The following is a 27,563-nucleotide window of genomic DNA, read 5'->3' as shown; positions in this document are numbered from 1 at the left end:
CAACGCGGAACGATAAAGAGGCGCTCTCAAGATTTCGTTAATACGCCCGGATTAAAGTTCAGTGTCTCGAGGTATCAGGGAAACGACCTGATATTCAACTGGGGAGACGTGCGTTCCCAGGCAGGCTTACGTGGCTCGCTCGATTTCGGCGACGATAATGCAGGCGTTCGCGGCCATACGGCGGACGAGTGCGGCGTGCAAAGCGTCCGGGGCTCGCCGGATGCGCTTAGCCTCGCGTTTTCACTTTAACCGACGGCTTGTTTGATTCTCAAACGAGGCCCGGTGTTCATCGTCGAGGTTACCGGGTCCTTTAGAACGATTGATCATCGAAACGCCGAGCGNCCCCCCCCCCCTCTCTCTCGCCCCCCTCGGGGTTCTCCGTATGCGAGTTGGTCGAGTTAGTCTGGTGAAAACGCGCGGAAACCTTCTATAACGAGCCAACTTGGTTAAATAGCCGGGAAGTCGCGTCGACTTGCCGTGTCATTGGGCTTTGTATTCATGACCGTGCCCCGTGCCATTGTTGCGGCAAGAAAGGGCATTATTCAAATAGTCCAGCCGATCACAATGTCGCGCCGGAGAGAGGGCCAGTGTCAGTGTCAATGGAGGGTCGACCGATTACGAAAGCATTATCTCGCTTACCACTCCCGTGTCGAAGTCGCCGTATCCTGAGCAAACCGGCGATATCCGTTTTCATAATGCTCGTATTCCTGTTATTTCCCTCCTTACGGTGGCCGCCGCTCCGAACGCTGAGGGAACGTGCCGCGTTTTCGCGCGCGCTGAATAAATATAAGATCGTAATGAGTTATTCCCGTCCTTGTCCGCCGGCCCTGATCTGACGTCGAGATCGTCGCCGCATAAGAATTGACGACGGTGTCCCGGGTAGAACGGGAAATCGTAACAACGTCAAAACGTCAACGACGAGAAAATGACTGTAGAAATTTTCACTTTTTTTTTTCCGTCATGACTCGATCGTTTCCTCATCATTTCGACGGCAGTTTCGATGCCGTATCGAATTACTTTCCGTTTCACGTGGAACGATCTCTCGATGATCCGTGTGACATAGGTGAAGAAGCAATCGATTAGTTAATTGCACTTGAGGTCGGGGATCGCGTGTTACGCGAAGTCGCCGCATTTTTGCCAGTCCGATCGCGTGTTAGAACGTTTTTCGCAACAAACGAGAGATTGCTCGCGTATGTTCCGAGATACCTCTTCGTAATCCTGGATCTTAATTTTAACGGTATCAGATAGTAAATGAGAGCTGCGGGCTCATCGGTCAAGATGCACCTCGACGGTAAACTTGTATTTAATCGCAAACAAGAGAGATACGAAGAATTTTAATAAAAATATTAACGAAAAAAAGCGTCGTCGTGAGAGAGCAAACGCTCTGCTCGTTCACTCAAGCAACGGCGGCAATAATTGTATCTGTGTACATTGGCGAATTTCGTTCACGTGTAGTTACCGTTTGTGTGCGTACGTGTGTATATATTCGCGCGTCTGTGCGAAAGGTCCAGGCAAGGTTTGTGCAAGCGGGCAATATAAAATGACAAATATCGGCCGATAAGATAGCGCGTGGCAATTCTCGCGAAAATAGTATGGCCCGGAAACGATCACGAGGATCTCATTGTGTAAAGAAAAAGAGAGAGAGAAAGAGAGAGAGAGAGAGATTACTCATTATTATCCCGGAGATAAGTTCAAGATGATTATCGCCCGAGCCGGTCGCTCGCATCTGAAAGACACGTATTTTCAGCGCTGCTGCACAAGCACTATATTCCTAGTCCTCGTCACAATCAAACCGAGATCCTGGATAAGCTCACGGAGTACTGCGAGAAGTCGGTGTTCAATTATACCGAGGGCGAAGAGGACCGAAAGCGATGGGACTTCTACAACAGCTTCTACTTCGCTTACACGGTCGTCAGCACTATCGGTAGGTGTGAATTCAAGTGGATCAAGAGCTTTAAGCTCCTCCACTTCAGCCTCGAGGATCAGTGGGAAACGATCGGGAGGAACGTCAGGGAAAGTGCAGGACGTCTCCGAGATATATTCGAGAATTCCTCTCTGCGAATCTTATTTCCAGAAATTACGTTTCGATTATGCGATGACAGCTTCGTTGTACTGAAGATTCCGTCAATGCAGCTGTCCCATTTATCGGGCATAGAAAGACGTCGAAAATTTCAGATCGGGCGCATCCGAATATCCGAGTTCGTCACGAGTCACGATCGCCGCTTTGGAGCATCGCTGCCATAACTGTTAATAACAACTGTTAATTATTAGTATTGCATTAACGGTGTCTTCTACGAGGTCATTATAATGCTCTCTTCAAAATTAACGAATTCTACGTGGAAGTATCTCTTCTTCACAGCGATCGTGTCTCACATCTCTTCGCACTTTTTATCCAGATAGAACAGTAAGTCACGATGACATCAAAATGACGCCGAAACGATGAGAAAATGATCGAGAAGTGAGTGTTTATAATCATTTTCTCGCCATTCCGACGTCATTTTGACGTCATCGTTACTTCTATCTGAATATTCATTATCTACGTTAATTTTCACGATCTATCACGCAGGATACGGCAACCTGGCGCCCACGAACACGCTCAGCCGCATCCTGATGATATTCTACGGCCTGGTGGGCATCCCCATGAACGGGATCCTGCTGACGCAGCTGGGTGACTTTTTCAGCCAGGTGTTCATCCGGGCTCATCGCAAGTACAAGTCCTACAAGCAGAGCCAGGCCAACTACTCGCCCAAGAAAACGACGCATCTGGAGACGCGCAAGGTGGGCCTGGCCGCGCAGATCTTCATGTACCTGACGCCGGGCTTCGTCATGTTCATCTTCTTCCCGGCCTTCTTGTTCTCGTATTACGAGGGCTGGACTTACGACCAGGCGGTCTATTACGCCTTTGTTACGCTGACGACCATCGGTTTCGGCGATATCGTTGCAGGTAAATATTCTATCTTATCGATTTCCCGGAGATGCGCGTGTCGTTCGAACACGCTGCCGATCGAACGATTATTTTTTTTTTTCTTTTCTTTTTATCGATAACCGAGATTCTGCTCGGCGATCACGAGACTGAAGTCGAGTAGATCAGCGATCTCGCCTGCTGCCTTCGTGGAAGCGCGCGCCCGCCTCTATGTCCTACGAAACGGCGTGATGTCATTCCTGTACCGGTCGTTCATTCATATGTATGACAGAGCCTGCAGGAGATAAACGCGCGGCCAAATGTTTCGGGATTGCTGCAATGTGATTGACTGCGAAACGAGAGCAACTGTTAACATTTGGCAGAGATTGTATCTCGCTCGTTACGTGATCCATTAAGTAGCGATAGATGCACGTGCAATATGAAGCGAGACCGTTTCTAAAGGAATTAAAGAATCAACGTATCGGGCGGGAAGCGGGCGGTTGAATGAAAGAGAAGGATAGAAGAAGAAGAGATAAATATTTATATCCTCACATGGTAATTAATATATAATTAAATAATACTATAACGGCGCTCTTCCTCTCGCCTTTCCTTAATAATCTAAAAAGAGCCTCTATAAATATAAATTTGGAAAGAGGGATATTATTTCAGATATTATCGGTCGAGAATATTCATGAGAGCTTGCGAAAGATTGAGAAAGATACTCCGAGTGAAGAAGTATATTCCGCACAGAAATGATACCGGGAATCTTAAGAAGTCACGATAGATGTTGCGACTTTAACGAGGGAATTGGTAAATAAGAAGTCCCAAGTATCATTTATTCCCGACGAAATTGTAGATAAATTTAAATTAAAAATAACGTCAATCTGATCCGATGTAGACGATTTGATAATACCGGGAGTACTCGAGGGTGTACAACATTCGATAAGTTCCGTCGGCTCTCCTGATTGATACGCGTGTGTACACTTGTGCTCTTATCGCGCAATCGTGTCCATCGTGTTTGAATTTACGACCTACGCATTTACGCGTTTCGTTCGATTATTAAATAAGAATATGTCTCTTTATCTCATTGCATGCTCACGCGTGGAAAGCAGGATTGGAGGAGAATGCGTAAGTAGCTCCCCATATCACAAAGCGAGATTACCTATAGAATAATCGATGATAATGAACACACGGCTGCGAAACGAGTAAACGTGGAATTTCGAAGGATCGAAAGATGATTTGCAAAACTGAGGGACAAAGTTTGCGAAGAAAAAATTATTTGAAATCACTGAAAATCGAAGGGAGTAAATATTATATATAGCAATAAATCAGAGCGAACGAATGAAAAGTGTTTCGCCGTTCTGACTATTATAACTGCGTGTTAATATACTCACCTTAGCGTTGCCGAAACACCAAGAACGTTTCGGCAACATCGTGAATGTGTAATGCTTGCAAGAAAAACATCGCGTTGCAAGAAAGCGGTGCACACGTCATCATACAATTTCTGGATGGCACGCGTCCGCTGACCTGTCGCTAATACATCCCCCCTAAAGAATAAGGGGAGGCTATAAAAGAGCCGCGCCGATCCGGAAGGAGGGCTCCTTAATATTCAACCTCGCACTATCGCGCATCTCGCGTAATTCGTATAATCACTGCCGAATGCAATGAGAGCCAGGGACAAGGTTCCCAATCGGTTACAAACTGTTTAAACCTTTAAATAAAGCCTTCTTTTGTACAATTCTTCTCGCGTACAACGCCCGTCATCCGACAATCCCCAATTCCCGAAATATACGTCGCGTCTCGGGACCATCCGGGTGTAAGGTGTGACATGACTCTCTCTCTCTCTCATGTTGAACTTTGCAGGTCAGGACAACACGAAAGGCAGCGGCCCGCTGTTCATCATGTACAAGACGTTCCTGATCTGCTGGATCTCCTTCGGACTGGGCTACATCGTCATGATAATGACGTTCATTGCTCGCGGTATGCGCAGCAAAAAGATCACGAGGCTCGAGCACAGACTGGCGATGAATCTCAAGCACACGCAGAGCAGGATTTGGAACGAGTTTAACAAAGAGGTCAATTACCTGCGCCGCGTTTTCAACGAGCTGCAGCTTTCTAAGGTCAAAGTAAGTGACCTCGTTGCCCGACGGATCTCGCCTTTATGTACTCTCCCCATATCTCATTATTTTTCTCTTTTAATAACGAGCATTGATTCGCCATTTCATGTAAAAGCAGCAGTTGTAGGAAAAAAATGGTTTGGAAAAAAAGAAATAATGTTGGTTGAAAAATTAATATTGTAATTAATATTGCCCATTTTCGACGTCGTTGTAAGAACTAATCAGCGTCTCTCGCTCGTTCATCAGAGGGTGTACGTGGACGAGTACGACTACGAAGTGCCTCTGGCGAAACTCTCGCGCAGCAACAGCTTCCCGGATCTCCGTACCTTGGTGATAGGTGGATTCACGGAGGATCACACACCGCCTCGTCCGCGACGACGAGCTAACAGCGAGGTGGTGCCAGCGGTATGCTACAAATTCTCTTGCCAGGAGCTTCAACACGTTTGCGGCCTAACAGTTTACTCGGGAAATTTTTTCCCGTCCCAGATAAAAAACAGAAGTGACGTCAAAATGACGAGGAAATGGCTATAAAAACTCATTTTCTCATCATTTCGACGTCATTTCTACCCGGAGGGTGGTGTGATAGTGGAAGATTGGTGGATCACACATTGGCGTGATGCTGTGATCGCTAAATGTTAAACATAACAATCTCTTAAATATCGCGCGATCCATTTACAAAATACGTTATATTGAAATACTTCAATCCCCCTTGTGTTCAGATGTGCGATTCGCATTCGTTTACGAAATTACTTGTCATTCTTATGAATTATTATAACTTACGTTATTATTCTCGCAGGACGAGCTGACGCGCGTAGTATCCGAGACGGACTTGCAAAGGATAGACAAGACCGCGACGTTCGCCGCGCACGCGATGGTGCAGCCGGCGGAGCTGCTGGCGCGGCTGGTGAACATCCTCGGGTACATACCGCCGCCGCCGGACGACATGAACGACTGGGAGCAGGACGAGGACCATCAGTCGGCTCAGGCTGACGTGTCTTCGAACGATCAGTTCAAAACGGCGGACTCGTACAATTCCACGAAGCAGGGCCTGCCGAAGGTCTCGCAATGGAGGATCGGCGGCGAGAGGTTCCCGTTCACCAAACCCCGCTCGAGGGCGACCAGCGAAGTGCGGCTGCACGTAACGAAGAACGACTTCAATCAGGAAAACAGCGAGTGGACCTGGTCGGGCCCGACGGCTTCGAAGAAGCTGCAGGAGCTGATGAAAGCGCGCGACACGACCCCACTGCCAACGTCGAAGGACAGCGGCGGCAAGTACAGATTCCCGTCGTTCGCCGCGACGAAGAATCTCTTCCCCCGCTGGAGGAGGCAGAGTAAGAGGACGTCGGTCACGGCGAAGAGCACGGACAAAGCGGTCGTGGAGAACAACGAGAAGAGCAGCCAGCAGAGCTCGACTGGCCCGTTGCCCCCGATGTATCTGGACGACAGGCGCGATTCGACCGCGAAGAATTACTACACGCACGACGGCAGTAACTTGTCGAATTACCTGGAGGGCAACACTTTACTGGAGGAGACTAGCTTGGCGGACTTCCTCAGGGCGTTGACCGCCCTCCACACGAGGGTGGGGACAGTGCCCGATGAGTACGTCGCGAAGCCGAAGAGGAAACTGGGCACGGCCAGTTTGACGCCGCCGAAGCTGCCCAGTTTGTTCACGCTGTTCTCGTCGGGGTCGGCCGCGCAGAGCAACCAGAACACCGTCACCGGGACGCAGTCGTACCAGTCCAGCCGAAGAGTGTCTCTGAGGACGGCCGACAGCACTCATACCACCGGCTCCAACACACCGGCCTTCTTCAGGAGGGAGAGCGCCCCTGTGAAGCCTAGGAGATTCTCCCTGAGGCCGGTGGCGACCCCGGTGAGCCCTCCCACGCCGCCCGATTACGGACCACCGCGGCTGCCGGTGAGTTTGCGCTCACTAGGGATTATGTTCTTGCGAGATTCGGACTGCCGGGTTTACGTGACCGATTCCCAAGCGTCGGAAGGATTGTACGGAAAAAAGAAGTGCTACCGTTCGAGTCGTATTTACCTGGTTCGAATAAAATGGTTACTTCGAAATAGTTACTTCAATATCCTTTGGCAAATATTTACCAGAAGTAGAAATATAATTGACTATACATGCAATATATTTTGCACGAATAGACATTTACTTCATTTTCATTTCGAATTTCGATTTTTCTGACATTTTCTAAAAATAAATTCCGACATTTTCAATATGTATGAATTTAATACGTGTCGTGATTGTTTTGACACGTCATGTTCAAACCCCGGAGGGGTCATGAATCTTTTAGCGTGAACTCGTGAAAACTGCAAATTTTCTAATTTGAAAACATTTCACTCTTCACGTTTCTGCCTTAAGGAAAAAGTGATCGTTAATCCTGAAAAAGAGTACAGGCAAATTCTCAGGATCCTCGAATCTCTGTGCATACGTAATTAATGACAGAATGTACCGGAGGTGATTAATTAAAAAATCCCGTCAAATTTCACGATTACACATCTCCAGTTTGGGAAATCTCCCGAGCGTGTAGAATCTCGCGGAGACGATCTTCCGAGCAATATTCCGAAACGAACGCTATGTCCTCACCGCGACGAACGCGAACGCTTTTCAGAATCTGCACCCGTTGACTCTGCGGGTAGACGAGCGCAATCTGCAAGAGCCCTACGCTTCCACGGAAGCTTTCCTCTCGGTGTCGCCGAAGGAGCCGCTCGTGACCATGGAGGGGCCGCCCGGCATCTCCTCGCCGATGAAGCCGGCGTCCGGGATTCGGCGTTTCTCGATAAGACCCGCGCAGCTGAGCGCTCAGACGAGCCCGACTAACACCATCACACCATCGTTGCACACGCCGAAACAGCTGTCGAAGTGGAAAGCCGGCATACTCCAACGGCAACTGGGCCAGATGAACCTGCAGCGTCGCGTCCGAGCGTTCAGCCTCAGCGACGTCAACAGCAGCAGGCGCGAGAAGAGCCCAACGCCTGTCAGCCCGCTCGCCATCGACAACAGCAACAAGAGCCAGCTCGCCAACAAATTAGTCGACGTCAGCAGGGTGAACCAGAAGACGGTGACCATCATGTCGCCCGCTGAGGAGCTGAGCATGACCTCGAAGAGCGAGCCCCGAAGCACCGCAATACCACCGGCTCCTGCGGCTTCGAGGGAGGAGCAAGTGTCGTCGTGGAGGAGCCGCGAAAACGCCGCTTCCTCAGTTAACCCCTTCGCTTCAGGCATTTCCGATGAATCGAAGCAAACTGCAGCGACCTCGCGCGTGGACGGCGGAAGGCGCTGCCAGGAGGATGGGACTCGTTACGGTACGACGTCCTCTGGTGATAGGAGTGTCCTCGGCGATCTGAACGATCGCCCGCTGGGCAGGACCGTTCAGACGGGAGTGCGGAAGACGAATGTAGACGTGAAGGCAAAAGTGCCCTCGCTCGGGACGGAGAAACAAAGTGATGCGTGTGTGACCGATCATTCCCGTGAGCCTCGGGACAACCCCTCGAACGCGACGTCCTCGACGAGCGCTCGCCCGGACTCGAGGTGGCAGAAGCCCAGCGTGTCGATAAACTTTTACAAGCCGTCGCGGCAAGTGGTGATAGAGAAGCCGGCGGTCGATCCTTTCGAGCAGTACCGAGCTATGACGAGGAAGTCTAGTCGGAAGGAAGACGCGGACTTGGAGGAAGTCAAAGTCGAGTGTTCTCATGCGAAACGCGATGAAACGGACAAGTAGCGATCGAGCTGGGCGCGTCCGAAGACCGGAAGGGCTTTCCTTTCCTCGTTTCTACTCGTAGAAGGAATATTTGATCAGTTATCTGATTAGATTCCACCCGATTCAATAATTATATATCAGGCTTCTCCGAATTTTTCGGGTACAACCTGCACTACCTCGCCTGACGGAGGTCTGTAATTTTCCTTAAGTGTGCTTTGTGTTCGCGTGCGTGCGGGATAACTGACATTAATTATATCCTACGCTAGTTTGGGGACTTTCTACTGCAGCGATTAGCATATATTCGTGTTTCGCCTTAAGAGGCTGCATCATTTAGGGGCAACACACGAGGCAAGGACCGTGCCGATGAAACATATGTTATTTTACACACTATTAATCGACGCAAAAGTTTCAGGAAACTTGTAACTTTGGTCGATCAACTTAGCGATCAACGTCAATTTTGTCGGTGTACAGAAGTATTGGATTTTCCAGACTAGTCGAATATACGTAGTACTTTTTACCAAGTGAACCATTCAATTTAAGAATCACGAGATAATGTTATTAGGCTAAGCAATGATAATCATGAGATGTAACGTAGATTATAAGAGACACGCGAATTAACGATTAAGTTTTAACTTAAATTCAGTAGCATATCGAAAACTGTGATATGATGAATACGATATATTCCCGATTTAACGGACTCACGGGCGAGCGACACACATTGACCGAGATGACCTGGTAAAAAACACATATCAAATAGAATATTGATAAATAGCGACGTATCGATCAGATAATGGGAAAATATCGAGGAATGAACTTCTTCATCAAGTTCTTCATCAAGTTCTTCGTCGAGTCCATCGAGTCGAGGTCCGTGACTTCGAGGGTTTGTCGTACAGTATTATTTCGGATCGTCGCCGATAAATTATTAAGGCCAGTATTAATACTGGTCACTTGAAATTTGTCTCAGGTGAGGTATAATCTGCGTTATGTATGTCTTACCATTCCCTAGATCAAGAATTGCACAATTTTCAACTTTACATATATATATATATATATATATATATATATATATATCCATACACACACACACACACACACACACACAATGTCAAAACCGTATAATTATAATTAGATTCATTACAACCCTATCATCATAATTAGAGTTTCTTATGCGATTTCCGACTTTATGGGTTATGTGGAAGACTGCAAATCGTGTAATTTCTCGTCCAGGTTCAAAATTCGTCTAGTCTAGATTCCAGTGAAAAGCTCACATCCGACTCTAGTCTCAAATCTGAATATCTCATTTGAGCCGAATTTTAAATTGACAACTATTAATACGGATGTAACAGATGGATAGTTGGAAATTGCAAGATTGCCAATTACAATGTTATGATTGTGCGCAACACACACACGCACGCTTGTCCAACCATGCCCATTTCGCTCCGCTGGATATTGGTTAACGTGGACAAGATCACTCGCACATCCGAAAGAAATCCGCAGTAATAAATTTATTCCGCTGTATCTAGTAACCGATACTCCCGGACGCGAGATGAAGGAAGAAGTGGGCGAGGCACCTTTTACGAAATATACGAAGTTACATTTTTATTGAAAACTTCCTGCAAAATAAGTTATAAACTGTATTTGGTTTCTCAGTAGCGACAGCACGAAACGGCTATCGTGAATTCCGATTATAAAATTGTCTATGCGGCGAGTACAGAACGTCGTCGTGACGGACGTCGTGTGGATTCGCTTGCTATGTAATAAGTTTACATTGTTAGATCATATGCCGTAGTAGTTCGACAGTGACGCGACAGTCGCACGCAACACAAGATAAATCGTGCGTCTTCCGAATTTAATAAATAAATTTTCTCTTCCTCGCGCGCGCGAAGTTCAAAATGAGACTAAATGCGATACAAATGTATTCTCTTGCTGACATTTTCTTGCACTGATCTCGACTCTCTCCCTCTCTCTCTCTGTCTCCTCTCTTGAGATCGCGAGACGTACACAGGACGTATACAGGAGTCATTGTGACCTACGAGGCTACAACGTTTCTAGTAGCTTCCGTATTTCCTCGATGACGTTGTCGCGCGGCACGCGAGTCTCTTTCCGCGTCGAGACGACTCTCAAAGTGACCTCACCTTTAGCCAGTTCGCCCTCGCCGATGATTATCGCCAGCGGTATGCCGTTCTCCTCGCAGTGCTGCAGCTGAGCCAGCAACTTCGCGTTCTTCTTGTACGAGTGCTCCGCTTTCACACCACCCTCCCAAAGGTCCGCCAGTATCTTCATCCTCTCCTCGTGCATGTTCTTCTGCGCGCTGGCCACGAACACTTCGATCTCGTTGGAGCGGATTTTCAGACCCTTGTCCGCCAGTTTCGCCTCCAGGATGCTGAATATCCGCTCGACGCCCAACGACACGCCGACGCAAGGCACATTCTTGTTCTTGTTGTCGAACATACCGACCAGGTTGTCGTAGCGACCGCCGCCCGCCACGCTACCAACGCCAATTTCATCACCTGTTAGAAAATTGTTGAATTATCAATACCACCGAACTTACTTTGCAACAGATAAAATCGCATTTCGAGAGATAGTGACGCGACTCGAAGTAAGATTGATTCGAAACATTAATTGACGATTCTAGGAGATTGCAATCATTCCCTTTCTCGGGCTGAGACTTTTCTTCTCATTGAAAATGAATTATTTAATTTATTTTAATAATTGTTATCAAATTAAATATTAGTATTTAAATTATTAAATATTAACCTATATTTATTATTAAATTAAACGATTAAATCAATACCTACCGCACAATATGGCCTCGTAAATAACACCTGTGTAGTAGTCGAGGCCTCTCGCGAGGCTCAGGTCGAACTTGACTTTGTCCAAGATTTTGTACAAGCCGCAGTACTTGAGCAATAATTCCATGGCGTCCAAGCCTTGCACAGCGGCGGACTGCTTCATCAGATCCTTGTCTTTCTTCAACTCGGCTATCAGCTGCACCCCGCCAGACAGAGAGACATATTTGCCGACTTTGTCAGCAATATGTTCGTCCAGTCCCTTCTCTTCGATCATCTCTTTCTTCACCTCCTCCCAAGGGTTCTTGTCCAACTTGTCGACGGCCGAGCAGATACTGCGGAATTTGCTCGGCGGTATGCCGCACGCCGCGAATATGCCGTCCAAGATGCACCTGTGGTTCAATTTGATGACGTACGGCCCCAGGTCCAGGGTCTCCAACGCTTCGGTCACGACTCGAATGCACTCCACGTCTGCTATCATCGGGTCATACTGGCCGGAGATATCGAAATCCTGAGAGACACGGATGTCGATTTAAAAAAAAAATGGCAAACTATATAACAGATTCATGAAAGATACCTCGGTCTGCTAAAATATGACGCTTACGCATTGATAAAACTCCCTGTATCTGCCTTTTGTCGTGGCTGGGTTATCTCTTCGATAGACCTTCCCGATCTGATACCTCTTCATGGAAACCACTTTGTTCATAGCCAGATATCTCGCGAAAGGAACTGTTAAATCGTATCTAAGAGCGAGAATCTCGCCACCTTGATCCTTCAGATCGTAGATGAGCTTGGAGTCTTCGCCGTATTTACCTGTCAAGACATCCTGCGTGACGAGCAAAATCAGTGCTGATATTGATCGAGTTGAAACGTACTAGTTCTTTCAGCAGCAATTCTTGCTGATAAAAAGTGCGAGACAAAAGCAATTCTTACCTTCAGCTCGAACACGGGGGTATCTACCGTCTCTGCGCCGTGGCGCTTGAACACTGCGATTATCTTTTCCAGGACTCCCATTCGCAGCACCATGTGTTCTGGACTGTAATCCCTCGTGCCCTTGGGCGTTTTAAGGATGAGCTTGTTAGAGCAACCATTTTCGTCCCTTTGTTGTAGTTGCGCTTTCAGGTCCAGTAATTTCGCGACTTCCTCCGTAATCTACAAACAGCAGTGAAATGCAGATTCGCAATTAAAGCATAGAACGTGTGCGTCGTTCTCGTTTATTCGGGATTCCGTAGCAGTAACCGTCGAAACCCACCTGTGACGCCGTGTGCATCGGCATGTTGCGATATTTCCACACGACGGAGAAAGAATTGGCGCGTATCAGACGTGATAACATCACGGAATGACGAGGGAATTTACAAGGCAACCAGAATGAAAGAGAAAAGCCCCCTCAATGTTGGTTATCAGACTAGTCCAAACAGCAGAGATAATAATCAGTAAGCAAGCTAGCAAGAGGCTGCCATAAATTATTGCTGTTGTCTATAATTAATAAAGACATAGTCTTTAATTAACGTTCCCCCCCTCAGGAATTGCACTTGCAAGCTACTTGTTCGAGTCACATTCACCAGATTATGTTAACTTCTCATGCAGCCATCTATGCTCTTTCAACGGGAGATATCGACAAACACACCCCTCTCACCCTAAAACCGACCGTTAATAATTTATGGCAGCTTTGCTTGCAAGCAACCAACTGTCTCACCTTTTTATCTAATACATTTTTGTCAATACAGCAAGTATTTAGGCCCTTTAGGCGTTTGGCCTTTTCTGCCAAGGGAATGAGCGGTGTTCCCACAGTGGGAAACGCTAAACGCTCCTCACGGCTAAAGCTTTTGATATTAATGTACCATCTATTCAGATGAGGCCAGCTCGCAAGCTCATCGTTATGGGCGACACAAGTATCGAACAGTTCGGTATCTTTGGACGTTGGGTACCAACCACACACATAGCTGATATTCGCGAAATCATTGTTTAAGCTCTCTAAGTCAATACTTATATCAGACTGTCCCCGGCAACCCTGAGAAAAAGATGTCTCCCTGAAGCAAAGCTCATAACATTGGTGACAGAAAGACCTGTGTGCTCTTTGAGCTTAACAGTTCTAACAACTCAGTATTACATTTCCAGGGACCTTCAAAGAACCCGCCACATCCTGCCCACTGTTATAAATTGTCCCATTTGCATTTTCTTAATTTGAGAAGAGGTAACTCAGCAAACGCACCAAGTAACAGTAACATCAAGTCAATGTTATAATTTTTAACTATGTAAATTCAGTATAATATATACTATACATAACCGTTACATTGTCGAGTGGGAAACTACAATACTGACGTAATGTCACTGTCACTTGGTGTTTGCTGGGGAATATCTTTGTGCCTCGCACACACCTGGGTCTTTTCAAGGGAGAAAGAGAAAGCAAGTAAAGTTTAAATTCCAAGTGTAAGATCAAACAATAATATGAAATGAGAGCAAATATAACCAAATATAACCAAAGTGTACAAGAGGATGGAGAAACGTTTTTCGGTGGGCGAGAGAGACCTCACGAGATTTGCGAAACTAGCCGTTTCTCTTATGCAAACGGACGCACTTTCGACATAATTCCGTGGAAGCAGAAGTGAAGGGGATACAGTCAGCGATAATCGACGGCACAGTGCCCGAAGAGACAAAGAGAGGAAAAGGATTCGCTTCTAACGCGGGAAATGAGACGTCTTCTTTGAGAAGAGGAGCGAAATGGCGCGTCGCGCGTACCTGCGTGATGTCGGCTTTCGCAGCCTTCAATTGCCGCACTATCTCGCCCTGTTCTTTCACGCGACCCAGTAACGTGTCCCTTGTTTCGTCAGCCATTGCTGGTACCATGCTAGTCTGTGGCGATCTCTCTCTCCCAGCGGGGTTTCGGTTTCGTGCGTTCCGCCAGTCAGCTTGTTACCTTCTGACCACGCGGTTCCACGCTCGCGAACCGCCGCGTACTTCAAGCGGATCGAAGGAAGGGCATCGGCGAAATAGAGGGGCACGCGAAAATCCGTTATAGTTTAGACGATCCACGAGAACAGCAGCGTTTATCTCCCCGTTTTTATTACGTCGAATCGTAAGTACGATTGTGAATGGTCGGGAAAAAAAAACGTTACACCAATATAGGTTATACTTATTATATCTAAGTCTGGGAACAGGTGTGACTCGGATGGAATTCGATTCTCTCCGTACCGTTGATATGAAAGATCAGCCTTCGCCGGGGATGGTGTGAAAGGAGGTCGGAGAGGAAGATCCTCCAGCGATACCTTCGTATTATGTGGCTAACGTCAATACACAGAGCACGTGCGTCACCATGTGCGTTACGCGAGCGCAATAGGGAACTTGTATTGCACCAGATTTTTTTTCTCTTTTAATGTCAAATTTCTACTCGAGCGATATTAATTCCGTTTAAATTTTTCTATTTGTGAACACATATCCTGCAAGTAAGAGAGACATTTTAACATATTCAGTAACTTATATATATATATATATATATATATGTATATATATATATTTACTTATTTATTTATTTATATGTATATATATTTATATGTATTTGATCTGAAATTAATTTATTTATAATGATACTTTTTATTCGTCGATCTTAAAATGTGTCATGCGGTTTCTTATTATCGATAGCGCTCGTCACTTGCTTGTACCGCTCTAATATGTACCTAAAATATATACCATTCTCGTTTACACAAGATTTTTCTATACATTCGAGAAGATATTGATATTCTATCAGATTTACTTCTGAGCTGCACAATCTCCTATCCAGTCAGATGCGTCGATCATCATATGGAACAATCGTTCTAAATATCGAGCGATGCACAACAAGTTGGCATCTTTCGCGTGATGTTGAAACAATGGATGATACACTTCGCGCAATGTCATGCTGTTGCTGCAACTCTCGATTTCTTTGCCAAATATTTTCCATACCTAAAAGTATATTCAGAAAATATCTCATGATTCTTTGTGATCTTAATGAGCACTTTTTATACATTACATCATGCACATTGTATTTATACTTTCTTCATTTTTCTTTATTTGGATTCTTTATCTTCTTTGTTTTTCTTCATTAATTATTTGGACGAAAGCGTTTTTATCTTGCTGCATAAATTCTTTTTATACCTGTACCCATTTCATGGATAACACATCGCGCAAAGATTCTCTGTGCTTGAAACGCTGCAAGGCGTAAATAGCTTCGACACCTTCCTCGACGTTTTGAACCTCTTCGAATATGCGGTCAATCAAGGTCTTGACCATGTTCTCCAATTCCATTACGGAGCCCCTGAACTTCTGCATGTTGTCAAGCCACGTGCATTTGGTAACGTCTAGAATGTCGTCGCGGACCAGTTTGATCTCGTCGAGATTCTCGTAAAACAGATCCTCTATTCTGCGACAATACGCCTCGTATTGCGTACCCCTCGCACTGCCGATCATCCCCACCTTGTTGCGCCTGCGGGAATTCTTGACAAATTACTCACCGACCCTAATTTGTGTGAGACAGCAAATTAGCGATTCAAATGGAGATCGGTGAAGCTGAGGTATGCACGAGCCGCTGTCTGGTTCGCGTATACCTTTTACTTTTGATTTAATTGATACGCCTGCTTGGGATCTGAGTGCTACGTGATTGATGCAATGATAGGCGTGTATTTCCGTCTAAGGGCGTTTGCGTGCGAGAGATAGGCGAGTTACGTCTTACCTTCCAAACACTATCAAGGCATCGCATATCTCGATGAGATCGTAACACCTGCGCGTGAACGTGTCGATGCGATTAAAGACCGTGAGATCGTTCACGCTCCAGTCTCCGTTTGACTTAATAGTGCCGGTTATACTCGTGACCTACAATTAAGTTTGCCTCAAGTGACGATTCTAAAAGAATTGCACGGAGAGAGAAAGCCGACCTCAAGCAACTCTCCTCAAATTGATTACCGTCCATTCAGCGTTGCCGCTAATGTCGATGGTTAATCAGCTCGAAACTCAATACGAATGTTGCATTTTTTCATCGTCGAGAAATTAGCAATGGACGGGAAGTCTGAGGAAACTTACTGAGCTCGACGATCAACAGGCTGAAGTTGCACCTTATCGTATACGGTTCTGTACGTGCGGCAGCAAGATATGCACTTCCGAAGTACGCTTGTTCCATTTTCCGCGGCACCCTCTAATAACGCTTGTAAGTCGACGTATTCTTTGCATTGCTGCACCACCTGAGCACTCACGGCTCGGCAAAGTACCTCAATGTTGTTTCTAAAGAGTAAAAACAATCTTATCAATCAAGACCTACCGGTGACACTTTCCGGCTGTAATCCTTTCCCGAAAGATTTCGAAAGGCCAGCGAGAGAAATTTGATCTGATCGAAAGACCAAGGGAGAAATCCAATCGGGTTGACCTTTCGAGGAGCAAAGTTAGCGGGCTTTGGCAAAGTGAAAGAACCGTACGACGTGTTATAGAACGACGATTCCGTCCAAATGAATAATATCAGGAGCATAACTTTCGTCACGGGTTCTTCGACTTCGTCCGGACACTTGAGATCGTTACAGGCATCCGATAAGACTTTTAGATACGTCACATTGGACGCTGCTTGTTCTAGTCCTTCGTGAAGCTGTACGGTCAAGTGATGAAAGGAATCCACGCTCGGGGAACGAACGTTCTCCAGCAGGCGCAGTATCGTTTGAGTTTCTTCGTGCGAGAGCTGATCGTGCAAACAGCACAGATCGAAATCTGCAAAAGAGGCGTTTTATGAGTTGTCAGCAGCACGGTGCTTATTACGTTTTACTCGTATCCATTTAGTTTACGCAAAAGCGCGAAATTAATATGTGAGGAAATAGCAAAGAGACATGATGCTTTCTCCCAATTTAATTTAGGCTTCATTGAGTTTACAGCCGACGTTTTCATTGAGAAAATTTAAGTAGAGAGAGAGACACGTCGTTTGGCAATTTTCGAAATTATATATTTTGGTAACTAAGCTTCTAATTGGATTTCTTTTTATAAAAATCAGAAATCAAAAGAATTTCTAGCGGTCGTATTACAGCTTCTGTTGCTTTTATCTTTCTAAAATATGCAAATTTAAAAATATATCGATAATTAAAGGTGAAAATCAGAATTAAAGTTCTGTTTAAGTGAAATGTACTCGACATTAAAAACCACGGAGACAATCGCCGTTCTTTTCCGCTCGGCTTCTTATCCGCGGTTTGGAGAAAGTGTTTTACCTCCGTGAAAGATCTTGTACCATAACGATATTCGGAGAAACCGGATCAAAAGGTCAGCGTCCTTATCGGGCCGAAACGGAACTGTGCAATAATCGCATGACGATTGTTTACAGTTTTGATATTCGAGATTGAACAATATTTAAACTAACATATCGCCGTCCAATATTGCAACTCGTCGAACACGGTCTGCCTGTTTTCGTTCGTGGACGTGCTCGCCAGTACCTCGCGGATCTGTCTGATCCAACATCGTACGATCCCTTCGAGTCTTTCTATTATTGCCTTCTTCGACTCGCTCAACTCCTCGGAAACGCGTTGTCTACTTTCTTCGGGCGAGCCCGCTTTTTCATCTACCGACGATGTTGCGACTTCAGGCAGTTTCTCCCTCGGTATATATAACTTGGTCAATCCCATCGGCTTGTAAACTCGCTCGGTCAAGCACATCAGAAAATTGTGCAGATTGCGGAACAGATTATTTCTAATGACTGTCCCTCCGTTAAAGAAATTCCTCCATTTTGGTTCGTTCGACGATCAGTTCTGTTCTAATTGTAGTTTCGAAGACTCGGAAAAAAAATCGGTTTCTTCTTTCATTTTCCCGTTGATTTTTCTTAATTTCTTATTTCTTTTACGGCAAAAAGCAAATGTGACAGATTTTAACCGAACACATTTGAATTTTTCTACCCTTGGGGAAGCTGGAGAAATTTGCGAAGAAGTTGGAAAAAACCCCGGTTTTTCTCAGCTTTCAGAATTGTAATCCTAATATCCTTGAACATGCGGTATCTAAAGTTTCGTTCTTAGCTCTTTCTAATTATAATTATAATTATATAGTAAAGAATATAATATCTTTAGTTATAGAAACCGGAAGTGTGTTATTGTTTTCAAGCTCGGCGATTGAGACAATCGATTTAGAAAGGAAAAGGATACTTTCCGGCCATTCACTGCTGTTCAATGCTACGGGCACGTACATGTTCTCCATCGCTTTTAGCACGCACATCATAGCGTGCCGATTGATGCTGCCGAACACTACGGTGGCGTGAAAATTTTCAACGGTGAATACGTGCCAGGGTGTTCGTAGGAAATACACAAAGCCGCCGTGGCTCTCTTCGGGCACGCTTAATTGCACCCTTAACGCGCATTCCGAAGTGTCGAAATATACGCTCAGTAAAGCGTGAGCTGGATTTTCAAAGTATTCGCGAATAACCGTGTCACAGTTTTGGCTCCAATCGGAATCCTTGATAGAAGGAAGCACCGTGAGATTTTTCACATATTCTACCTGCAAAATAACTAAAATCTTTGAGAAAACTTTTACTTTAGGCATAATCGTCTAAGTATTTAAAATATAAAAAAATTATATATATGCAATATTATAATAAATAACATTATTAATATTTTTATTAAGTATTAATATTTTTATTAGTATTTTTATTAAGTTTTTTAAATTTAATAATTAATATTTAAATATTTAAAATAATAAAAGAAAATTAAAATTAGGTTTTTTTTATATTATTTGAAAGAGGATTTCTAAGAATTGCTATATTTCTATTTTTAGAGATACATTGACAGGCTATCTATAACGTATCTTTATCTCGACACACATACAATGAGCGATTGCCTTACATAAGGTTCATTTTATATCTCTACACTCCAGCGCAATATCATTCGATGAAGGTACGTGCGTAATAATATCCGTGTGCGATACCGAAATTCGTTAACTTGTTGGGCACACATGTACGTACGTTACATGTGTGTTGCGTTCAAATTTTCAAATCGAAAATCGAATTCTCTCTTGCCGTATAAATTAAATTCTTTTATTTTGTAGAATTCGAGGAAGAATTTTATAAAGACGAGAATATATTTAATCTACGGCATTTAAAATTTGATAAGAGTGTCAGCATTTGCACAGGTAAGCATTATCGCGACGAAAAACCGCACTTTTAGGTGAAAGTTCGATATTAACACTTTACCGACCGCTAGCGGTTCAACAGCATGTCCGACCGGCCGCAGATCCTCCCTGGCGCCGGCTCTGTTTCGGTTTAGACTCGCGCGGGAGTATCTGTGCTGTTCGTATGCTCAGATAAAATTGCCCGCTTTCTGTTATTATAGGATAATTAGATTTAATAAGTTCTTTTATTTTGATAATATTAATGTTAAATTATATTTATTTTATCTATTATAACGGTTTTCAGTTAAATAGTTATATAATATACCATAATCCATATATTGACATACTTCAAATAAAAAATAGTTTAATATTTTTTTCAAGTATGATATCGTTCAAAACAGTCGCCTTTGTGTAGTGGAACATTGCAAAATTTACAGACAAAACATGCTCTACTTCGTTTTTTTTAACTGCACAAATTCTACATTGTCTTTGGGGTTTTACAGTTCGACCGCTGGTAATTATATTTATAAGTTTATGTTTTCCGAAATTCAACAGTCTTCCGGGATGGTCTAATCTGGGTGTTCTTCTTGTGGGTTCAGAATTAGGTAGATCGTCATCTTGTTCTGTACAATTAGTTTCACAATCTTCTATCCACGAAACTGCCACTTTGTGCAGGAAATTCTTGTACGTAATATTTTTTCTGTTGAGAACTGTGTATGCTTTAAATGAATTGAAATCTGCACAGTTGATAAAAAAACATTACAACTCGTTTAGCCCATTTTTTTGTTTTTCTAAAAATAGAATAATACGATAGATATTGGTCCGCGCGATCTACGCTCTTCATATATTTGTTATAATTTACGTTTGAATTAGGCTTCTGTATGAGACCGTTTGTTCTTTTACTTCTGTTTCTGGATTCCGTTAATTGTGCAGAATGTATAGTTGAGATCATATTGAAGTTTCTTTTGCCATTATTGCATACTTTCAAAAAAATTTGATGATTTCTGACAAATGATGACAAAAAGCCGATTAATAGGCTATCGGTCGGTAGGCGTTGGCGACAAAAAGCCGATTAATAGGCTAGCGGTCGGTAAAGTGTTAATATTCACCATAACCTCCAAGACCACATTTTAGTGAGCCTTATCTATAAGCATAGCAAAAATGACAAGCAAGAGGATATATTTCAACTTCTAGAATATATAAAATTTGCACACCAGTTAGTCTGAAATTTGCGATGAATAATATAGTAGGATGACGTCTGTCAAAAAAAGATTTCGCTATTAGTTAAAAAAAAATCATAAGAGGATAAAAAAAATAGAAATGAAGTTGAAGTAAAAAATTAGAGAATACAGAAAATATCACGTGTTACAAAATTAGGTTTTCCATCAGAAATTTCTATGGTTCTTCGCGTTACTGGAAAAATATGACTTAAATGATACTCGGACCTTGTAAAAAGCATAGGAAAACGTCTGAATAAATTTGCACATTACCGACCAGCTTGTTTAAATCCTGTTCGCTGTAAATTGGCTTGATCGGTTCGGAAGGAAGTTCTTCCTCGGTTTCAGGACTTTCTAAAACATCGTGCACGATATCGCACGCAATTATTTTTTTTTCTTTCGTAATTAATTAATCAGACAAGCTATAAGAAGAGACCTTGTCGACCAAAATCCTCCTCATCCGTGTCCATGTCCAGAAATTCGCGATGAGGGTCCACCGGTGGCTTGTCCGCTTTCTTCGTTTTTTCCATTTTTTGCTCTTTCTTGTTCGGCATGTCGAGAACAACGTGATAACGAGTGTCTTAACGAAGCGGTAACGACAAGTATTGAAAGTTTCCGAGCTGAACAGCGAAAATCTATCGGCGATAATTTGCGTGATGGAACGGTTGCCAGGCAATATTGCATTCACGGACGTAGCGAGAATCATCGGGGCCTGAAGTGAGAAATTGGCGATTTTTGTCATTAAAAAATAAAGTCTTATCGTTAAAAAAGAGATAAACGTTAGAAATAAGTTAAAAAAAGCCATTAAGAAATAAGATTTAACCCGTAAGTGGGCGTGTACCATCTTTCGAGGAATAAAACAACTGCTGTTTACAGCTGAGATTCTCGAGTGTTAACACTACTTATTAATGATACTTCGCTAATTCCAAGAGTAAGTGGTGGAGGCAAGTTGTTCAGAACGCCAATGACGAAAACGAAACGGAGAAATATTCATTCGTTCATCCGCTTATCGGTCAATTTGATCAGCACGCGTCCACTTACGGGTAAACGTTCTATGTTAAACGTTCTCGAAGCTTACATAAGTTGCAGAGCTACTTGCCGAAGTCAGCAATATACCGTGAAATTTGTCGTTCCAGCGGCGTCTGTTCAGAAGATACTGCGCGATGGTCCGACAAGCTTTCGTTGGCCCGCTGATTCACACGGATGACAACGGAACACTGATTATTATTCAGCTCGGTGTTGTAATAGTCGAGGATGGCAAGGTATGTACTTGATGTGTTCCATATCTGTGATTTTTTGCAATTTATTGCTTTATGCAATATAATTATTGAAAAGAAAAAAAATAACGTCACATTCTGAAAAAAAGAGCACAATGTCATTTTTTTCTTTTTTTTTTGCAACGTTGCAGATTAACGCCGTCTTGTCAGGCGCTGACGCGTCAGCAGCGGGGAGTTGCGATGAAGTCTTTACCTTGGACAATGGGCAATTTCTTATACCTGGATTCATCGACGCTCACACCCACGCGGTCCAGTTACCAAATCTCGGGATAGGCTACGACAAAAGTCTCCTGGACTGGCTGGAGACCTACACCTTCCCGTTGGAGAGGAGCTACACTGACGTCAATCTTGCAACACGAGTTTTCGAAGCGGCTGTGGTAAGATTTTTAGCAGGCAGAGATGAAAAGAAATATCTCTCAGTCTTACACATAGGAATCACATTGCAGAAACAGACCATCAGAACGGGCACAACGACAGCGTGCTACTTTGCATCCTTGTACGCCGAGGCGTGCACGATCCTTGCGCAAAAAGCTGTGCAGTTCGGTCAACGAGCTTTCGTCGGAAAGGTAAACATGAACCAGCCGCGCGACGATGGATATTACGAAACCACCGAAGCGTCGATCGGAAACACCGAACGTTTCGTGAAAGAGATTCAACAGTTGGAGGTGAGTTCACATTTTGTTGCTCGGAAATGGCACAAATCGAACATACGTTAATTAATTCAGATGTTATGTTAAATAATAGAAATATCAAAATTGAAATTTCAATTAACGTAATTAACGATTTCGCGCAGAGTCCACTCGTAAAGCCGATCATCACGCCGAGATTCGCGCTAAGCTGCGATATGGAATTGATGCAGGCGTTGGGGAAGATGGCCCGAGAAATGGATCTGCACGTACAGGTATTTCGCGATCACACTCGCGAGCATCGATTCGAGACAGATTACACTGCACGACGTGTCTTTCGTTTTCTTTCGCAGACTCATGTTTCCGAAAATATAGCCGAGATAGAAGCGGTGATGGAGGCTTTCCAACAACAATCCTCGTATGCTGCCATTTATGATGCCGCTGGTCTTCTTACGCCTAAGGTATACATTTTACTCATTTATTAAATATTACATAGATTGAAGAATACGAAAAACCAGTTCTCTCACCATTGTTTCTCTACTTTTCACACACATACATGTAATACGTGCCTGATGTTTTCTTTGTAGACGGTATTGGCGCACGGAGTTTACCTTACGGACACTGAGCTCACTTTGCTTGCAACACGTGAAACGGCTATAATCCACTGTCCATCTTCTAACACGTCCCTGAGAAGCGGTATCTGCGATGTGCAGAGGCTCAGAGCTAAAAATATTAAAGTCGGCCTCGGAACAGGTGCCGACAAATTACGATTACAGAACGTTTTAGACAATGATGTCTACATGCAAACTTGATAATATTAATTCGTTATAATAATATTCGTTGTATTAAAGTAGCAGACGTTCTCTCAGATGTTTCAGGTGCATCGAGTTTCAGCATGTTAGAGGCGATGAGGTCGGCTTTACAAGTGTCATACCAGCTGTCCATGTTGAAGGATAATTATACACCGCTCAGTTACAAAGATGTCTTTCATATGGCGACTTTAGGAGGTGCTAATGGTAAGCTTTGATGTCGCCCGTCGTATGGTCTTCTTTTACAAACGATCATGTTGTATTTTTAGCGCTCTCAATCGGTGATAAAGTTGGCAATCTGCTGCCAGGCAAGGAATTTGACGCTCTCGTCATCGACTTAAACGCAGATGGCAGCGTGTTGGACGATTTAAAGGACACCGGATATACACTTGAGGAGAAGCTCCAAAGATTAATATATTCCGGCGATGATCGCAATATAGTGTCGGTATATATAAGTGGTAGGAAGGTCAAATGAGTTTTCCACTTTTGTACACTTTAAATGATTTTATAAGTTACATTTTTGGAAACAGCGAATGTAACTGCAATAAGATAAGCTTCGTAAACGCTTTCGACGAAGAGTGGAATGAGATTTTTATTTTGATTCTTCCCCTGTATTGTTCTGTAAATAAGTAAAACACGTACATTTTAGTCGGTATCTAAAATGTATCGATATTCTGACAAAAGAAAATACCTTAGTCATCTCCAGAAACGTGCGCACGCTTCTTAGAGCCTGTTGAAATGCTCTCTCGAATCCCGCACTATCATCATCCTGTTATTAAAAAAAAGATGAAGTTATTAATTAATTTTACACCGAATGCCTCTCGTCAAAAATAAGAGTGCCGCTTTTCATGTGGTATCCTGTGCGAGGCGTACAAAGAGAGGATCTCTTATGTTGACTACTCCAGCTGGATCATATTTCCCAAGTAGTTCAATCGTCGCTTGGCTGTTTTTCTGTTGCATTTGATACAGCCTCTGAATAATATATTCGTCCATTCCGAATATCCAATCGAATTTGTAGAAATCGCTTGCTGTAATCTGAAATAATCAGTAATGATTATTGTAATTAAATGAATTTAGTTTGACAAAGAATTATATGAGATTGATAAGCGTCGAAAAGAATCGAAGATTGTATATACATATATATATATATATATATTTACTTGTCTCGCGACGTGAGAGTAATTTGTAATCCCGGCCTTCAAGAGAGTAGACACCGCTCTAGGCTCAGGACCATTGCCTACGTGATATGACAAAATAGCGGCACTGTCGACTTCCCAGAAATCGGACAAATCCATTTTTCGCATTTCGTCTTGAAACACCGCTTCTGCCATAGGAGAACGGCAGCTGTTTCCTGCGCAGAAGAATATGATTTTACTTTGAAAATATCATTATTGTGTGGAAGAATATGCTTCTTCTAAAACATGCTATTATTAATCTTTTAATTTTGTTCGAAATTCAACAAACTGCTAATTAGTAAAACTACTAATAAATAAAATAAGTAAAATATCATAAAAAAGATGGATGTCTTAGACGGGAATTTTAACATATTACGATTCTATAAATTCTATATATCTGCTTCATTATATAACAATTATATAACAATTAAACATTATATAACAATTATATAACAATTAAAAATAGAGTCATCTATAATCTTAAAATATTCTGAATTTTCTAATCTTTCAAAGTGAAAAATTGAATAATTATTTTTGATTTTCTGTATTATGGTGACTTCTTGTTTCAAACGCCTCTTTTCGTTTCAAATGAGGAAAAGTTTTCAGATAATAATTTTCATGCTTTTCGCTAGAAACAAAAACTTGAGAATTTAAGAAATTTAGCCTAACAAATTACAATTAACAGTTGCTAAATTAAAATACCTAGGCAAACCATGAGGACTTTCTTCTTCTGTGCCATGTTGATTTCTTTAAACAATTGGAAGCTCTAATGTCTATAAATTGGTAGGAAAAACTTTACTTAGTCGATCCTCTTCCACCTTGCAGTGTGGAATTTTCTTTATTTTTTTCCTTATCCTTTTTTCTTTTTATGTTTAATCAAAAGAATCTCGGATGTGGAGGGGATTAGATCATCTAGTTAGCATTGCAACATCCTAGCATGATGGAGAGGCTGCCTCCTGATTGTGCCTATCCTCGCAGAAAGCACAGGTGTTGGGCTTTTCTTCTCTTGTGTTTTTACGGTGCGGGACCGCACCAATCGTCCTTTTTCAGCCAAGCTTAGGGCTGTCTACGGCAAAGTTGGTAGGAAAAACTTTTCAATATATTTGTCAAAAACTGGTGCTGATATCTGTAAATATATATGATGAAATATAATATTGCAATTTGTAACAGGCTTCTTCATTCCTTACAAAACAATTAACAATTTTATCGATTCAGTCAATAATAAAATTCTCTTATTTTTTTTACTTCAAAATGCCAAGCAATTGAAAGTTATCGAAGTAGGATATTAATATTAACTTTAAAAACCCTCTATTTACAAATTAAACTTTATTAGTGTTTGTAAAGAAAGGAAAAATTGTTTTAGGAAAAGGAAGTGTGTTACGCCCGTGTCTTGATACCCGCGCTTTTAGCACCCTGAACATACCAGGTATAGAAGTATGAAACCGGAATATTTTTGTAAAAATTACACGTCTGTTGTTTGAAAATGATAAAAAATATTTTATTCAAAATAATGTCAATTGCTATTTATACATTTTTCCCACCTCTCCGGCAGTTTATAAATGCTACGCCAAAAAAACATTTCTTCTTTTGAAGCGAACCAGCTATCGAGCCATTTTCGTACATTTTCATATGAATTGAAGCGTTGTTCAGCGAGAGCGTGTCCCATTGATGCGAATAGATGATAATCAGACGGAGCCAAGTCTGGAGAATAAGCCGCATGCGTTAGTATTTCCCAACTGAACGCCTCGATCGTTTCCGTGACCCGTTTTGCTGTGTGTGATGGGACATTATCACGGAGCAAAATGACTTTGTGTTGCCTTTTTCCATATTCCGGTCGTTTTTCACGCAATGCTCGATTTAAATCGATCATTTGCTGTTGGTAGCGATCAGTGTTAACGGTTTCACCAGGTTTTAGCAGCTCATAATAGATTACACCCTTCTGATCCCACCAAACACAGAGCATTGTCTTCTTTCCAAAGCGATTGCAGTGGATGTCGATGGTTCGCCTGGATTCACCCATGATTTCTGGCGCTTAGGATTCTCAAAATATATCCATTTTTTATCACCTGTCATGATACAATGGAGAAATGACTTTCTTTTGTATCTGTCGAGCAGCATTTCACAAGTGGTTTTTCGATTTTCACGCGGAACCCATTTTTCCACTTTCTGAATCTTTCCCATGGCTTTCAAACGAATTGGGACTGCTTTCTGCGTCACATTCAATTCATCCGCGAGTTCTTCTTGAGTTTGAGTATCATCTTCATCCAATAAAGCTTGCAATTCGTTGTCTGCGAACTTTTTCGGTGGTTTCCCACGCTCTTCGTTTCTCACGTCAAAATCACCACTTTTGAATTGTTTGAACCACTCGAAACACTGTGTTTTACCAAGAGCATGTTCACCGTAAGCTTCGACAAGCATTCGATGCGCAGCAGTTTTCTTCAAATGATAACGAAAAACCAATGCTGTCCGCAAATCGTAGTTAGTAGGCACAAAACTCGACATGTTTAAGGTTATAGAAAAATATACCGGTGTATGGAACTTGGGTTGTTGTGTGTTGAAAATCTTCGTTAGCTATTAGAAGGAGATGATGGCGCTGCAGAAGCGGTCTTACGGTCCCTAAACTGATGGCTAGCACCATCTATAGGGAAATTCCGGTTTCATACTTCTACTTATGGTACAGCTGATTCTCTTGGCAACGAGTCGTAAACAACAGATGATCAGCGTTGACGGATCAACAACGGGTTAGAGAGATTCTCTTTGGGGCGGTTGAGTCGTCGTGACGTGCGCGACGGTCTTTAACAAAAGAGAGAGCTTGAGCCTGCGAGTTACGTGTGCTTCCTTGTAAATAGT

General features: G+C 43.2%; 5 protein-coding genes across 13 annotated transcripts in view; 2 read left to right on the top strand and 3 right to left on the bottom strand.

The window, feature by feature from the left end:
• Positions 1-9,765, top strand: part of LOC106744361 (open rectifier potassium channel protein 1) — a 12,229-nt gene extending 2,464 nt beyond the window's left edge. The window contains exons 2-7 of the mRNA XM_014619046.1: positions 1,748-1,924; positions 2,567-2,944; positions 4,766-5,028; positions 5,266-5,424; positions 5,816-6,934; positions 7,641-9,765. Of these exons, the coding sequence (XP_014474532.1) occupies positions 1,748-1,924; positions 2,567-2,944; positions 4,766-5,028; positions 5,266-5,424; positions 5,816-6,934; positions 7,641-8,750 (3,206 nt within the window). The 3' untranslated portion in view covers positions 8,751-9,765. The remainder of the gene's footprint in view (positions 1-1,747; positions 1,925-2,566; positions 2,945-4,765; positions 5,029-5,265; positions 5,425-5,815; positions 6,935-7,640) is intronic.
• Positions 9,766-10,301: 536 nt separating this feature from the next.
• LOC106744456 (histidine--tRNA ligase, cytoplasmic) lies at positions 10,302-14,438 on the bottom strand. Of its 3 annotated transcripts, none has more exons than XM_014619256.1 (6): positions 14,258-14,438; positions 13,215-13,529; positions 12,452-12,670; positions 12,123-12,344; positions 11,528-12,029; positions 10,302-11,239 (listed from the first exon to the last, which is right to left on the bottom strand). In XM_014619256.1, the coding sequence occupies exons 1-6, from the start codon at positions 14,363-14,365 to the stop codon at positions 10,767-10,769; spliced, it is 1,839 nt and encodes a 612-aa protein (XP_014474742.1). In that variant the 5' UTR covers positions 14,366-14,438; the 3' UTR covers positions 10,302-10,766. The 3 variants fall into 3 exon arrangements, with proteins under 3 accessions (XP_014474742.1, XP_014474744.1, XP_014474743.1); XM_014619258.1 differs by lacking the exon at positions 13,215-13,529 and adding an exon at positions 12,771-12,923 and having other exon boundaries at positions 14,258-14,346; XM_014619257.1 differs by lacking the exon at positions 13,215-13,529.
• Positions 14,439-15,079: 641 nt separating this feature from the next.
• On the bottom strand, positions 15,080-21,393 carry LOC106744392 (dynein heavy chain 2, axonemal). The gene is made up of 10 exons (XM_014619123.1): positions 21,263-21,393; positions 21,104-21,180; positions 18,652-19,000; positions 17,880-18,212; positions 16,960-17,242; positions 16,603-16,768; positions 16,224-16,363; positions 15,650-15,977; positions 15,270-15,457; positions 15,080-15,192 (listed from the first exon to the last, which is right to left on the bottom strand). Exons 1-10 carry the CDS (start codon positions 21,378-21,380, stop codon positions 15,123-15,125), a joined length of 2,052 nt encoding a protein of 683 aa, XP_014474609.1. The 5' UTR covers positions 21,381-21,393; the 3' UTR covers positions 15,080-15,122.
• Positions 19,277-24,116, top strand: LOC106744393 (guanine deaminase). Of its 5 annotated transcripts, XM_014619128.1 has the most exons (10): positions 19,277-19,395; positions 19,547-19,630; positions 21,963-22,088; positions 22,235-22,480; positions 22,550-22,768; positions 22,897-23,004; positions 23,083-23,190; positions 23,317-23,482; positions 23,599-23,745; positions 23,808-24,116. In XM_014619128.1, exons 3-10 carry the CDS (start codon positions 21,990-21,992, stop codon positions 24,011-24,013), a joined length of 1,299 nt encoding a protein of 432 aa, XP_014474614.1. In that variant the 5' UTR covers positions 19,277-19,395; positions 19,547-19,630; positions 21,963-21,989; the 3' UTR covers positions 24,014-24,116. The 5 variants fall into 5 exon arrangements, with proteins under 5 accessions (XP_014474614.1, XP_014474613.1, XP_014474615.1 ...); XM_014619127.1 differs by having other exon boundaries at positions 19,277-19,630; XM_014619129.1 differs by lacking the exons at positions 19,277-19,395; positions 19,547-19,630 and adding an exon at positions 21,457-21,543.
• Positions 24,067-27,261, bottom strand: LOC106744397 (low molecular weight phosphotyrosine protein phosphatase-like). Of its 3 annotated transcripts, none has more exons than XM_014619143.1 (6): positions 27,240-27,261; positions 25,416-25,839; positions 24,699-24,889; positions 24,412-24,573; positions 24,230-24,307; positions 24,067-24,157 (listed from the first exon to the last, which is right to left on the bottom strand). In XM_014619143.1, the coding sequence occupies exons 2-6, from the start codon at positions 25,450-25,452 to the stop codon at positions 24,131-24,133; spliced, it is 495 nt and encodes a 164-aa protein (XP_014474629.1). In that variant the 5' UTR covers positions 25,453-25,839; positions 27,240-27,261; the 3' UTR covers positions 24,067-24,130. The 3 variants fall into 3 exon arrangements, with proteins under 3 accessions (XP_014474629.1, XP_014474628.1, XP_014474627.1); XM_014619142.1 differs by lacking the exon at positions 27,240-27,261 and adding an exon at positions 26,335-26,365; XM_014619141.1 differs by lacking the exon at positions 27,240-27,261 and adding an exon at positions 26,255-26,290.
• Positions 27,262-27,563: the final 302 nt, after the last annotated feature.

This window comes from Dinoponera quadriceps, unplaced genomic scaffold (genome assembly GCF_001313825.1).
Source record: "Dinoponera quadriceps isolate SergipeBrazil2010 unplaced genomic scaffold, ASM131382v1 scaffold777, whole genome shotgun sequence".
Taxonomy (NCBI): domain Eukaryota; kingdom Metazoa; phylum Arthropoda; class Insecta; order Hymenoptera; family Formicidae; genus Dinoponera; species Dinoponera quadriceps.
The sequence above is the reverse complement of the archived record's forward strand: the minus strand, read 5'-3'. Positions and strand labels throughout refer to the sequence as shown.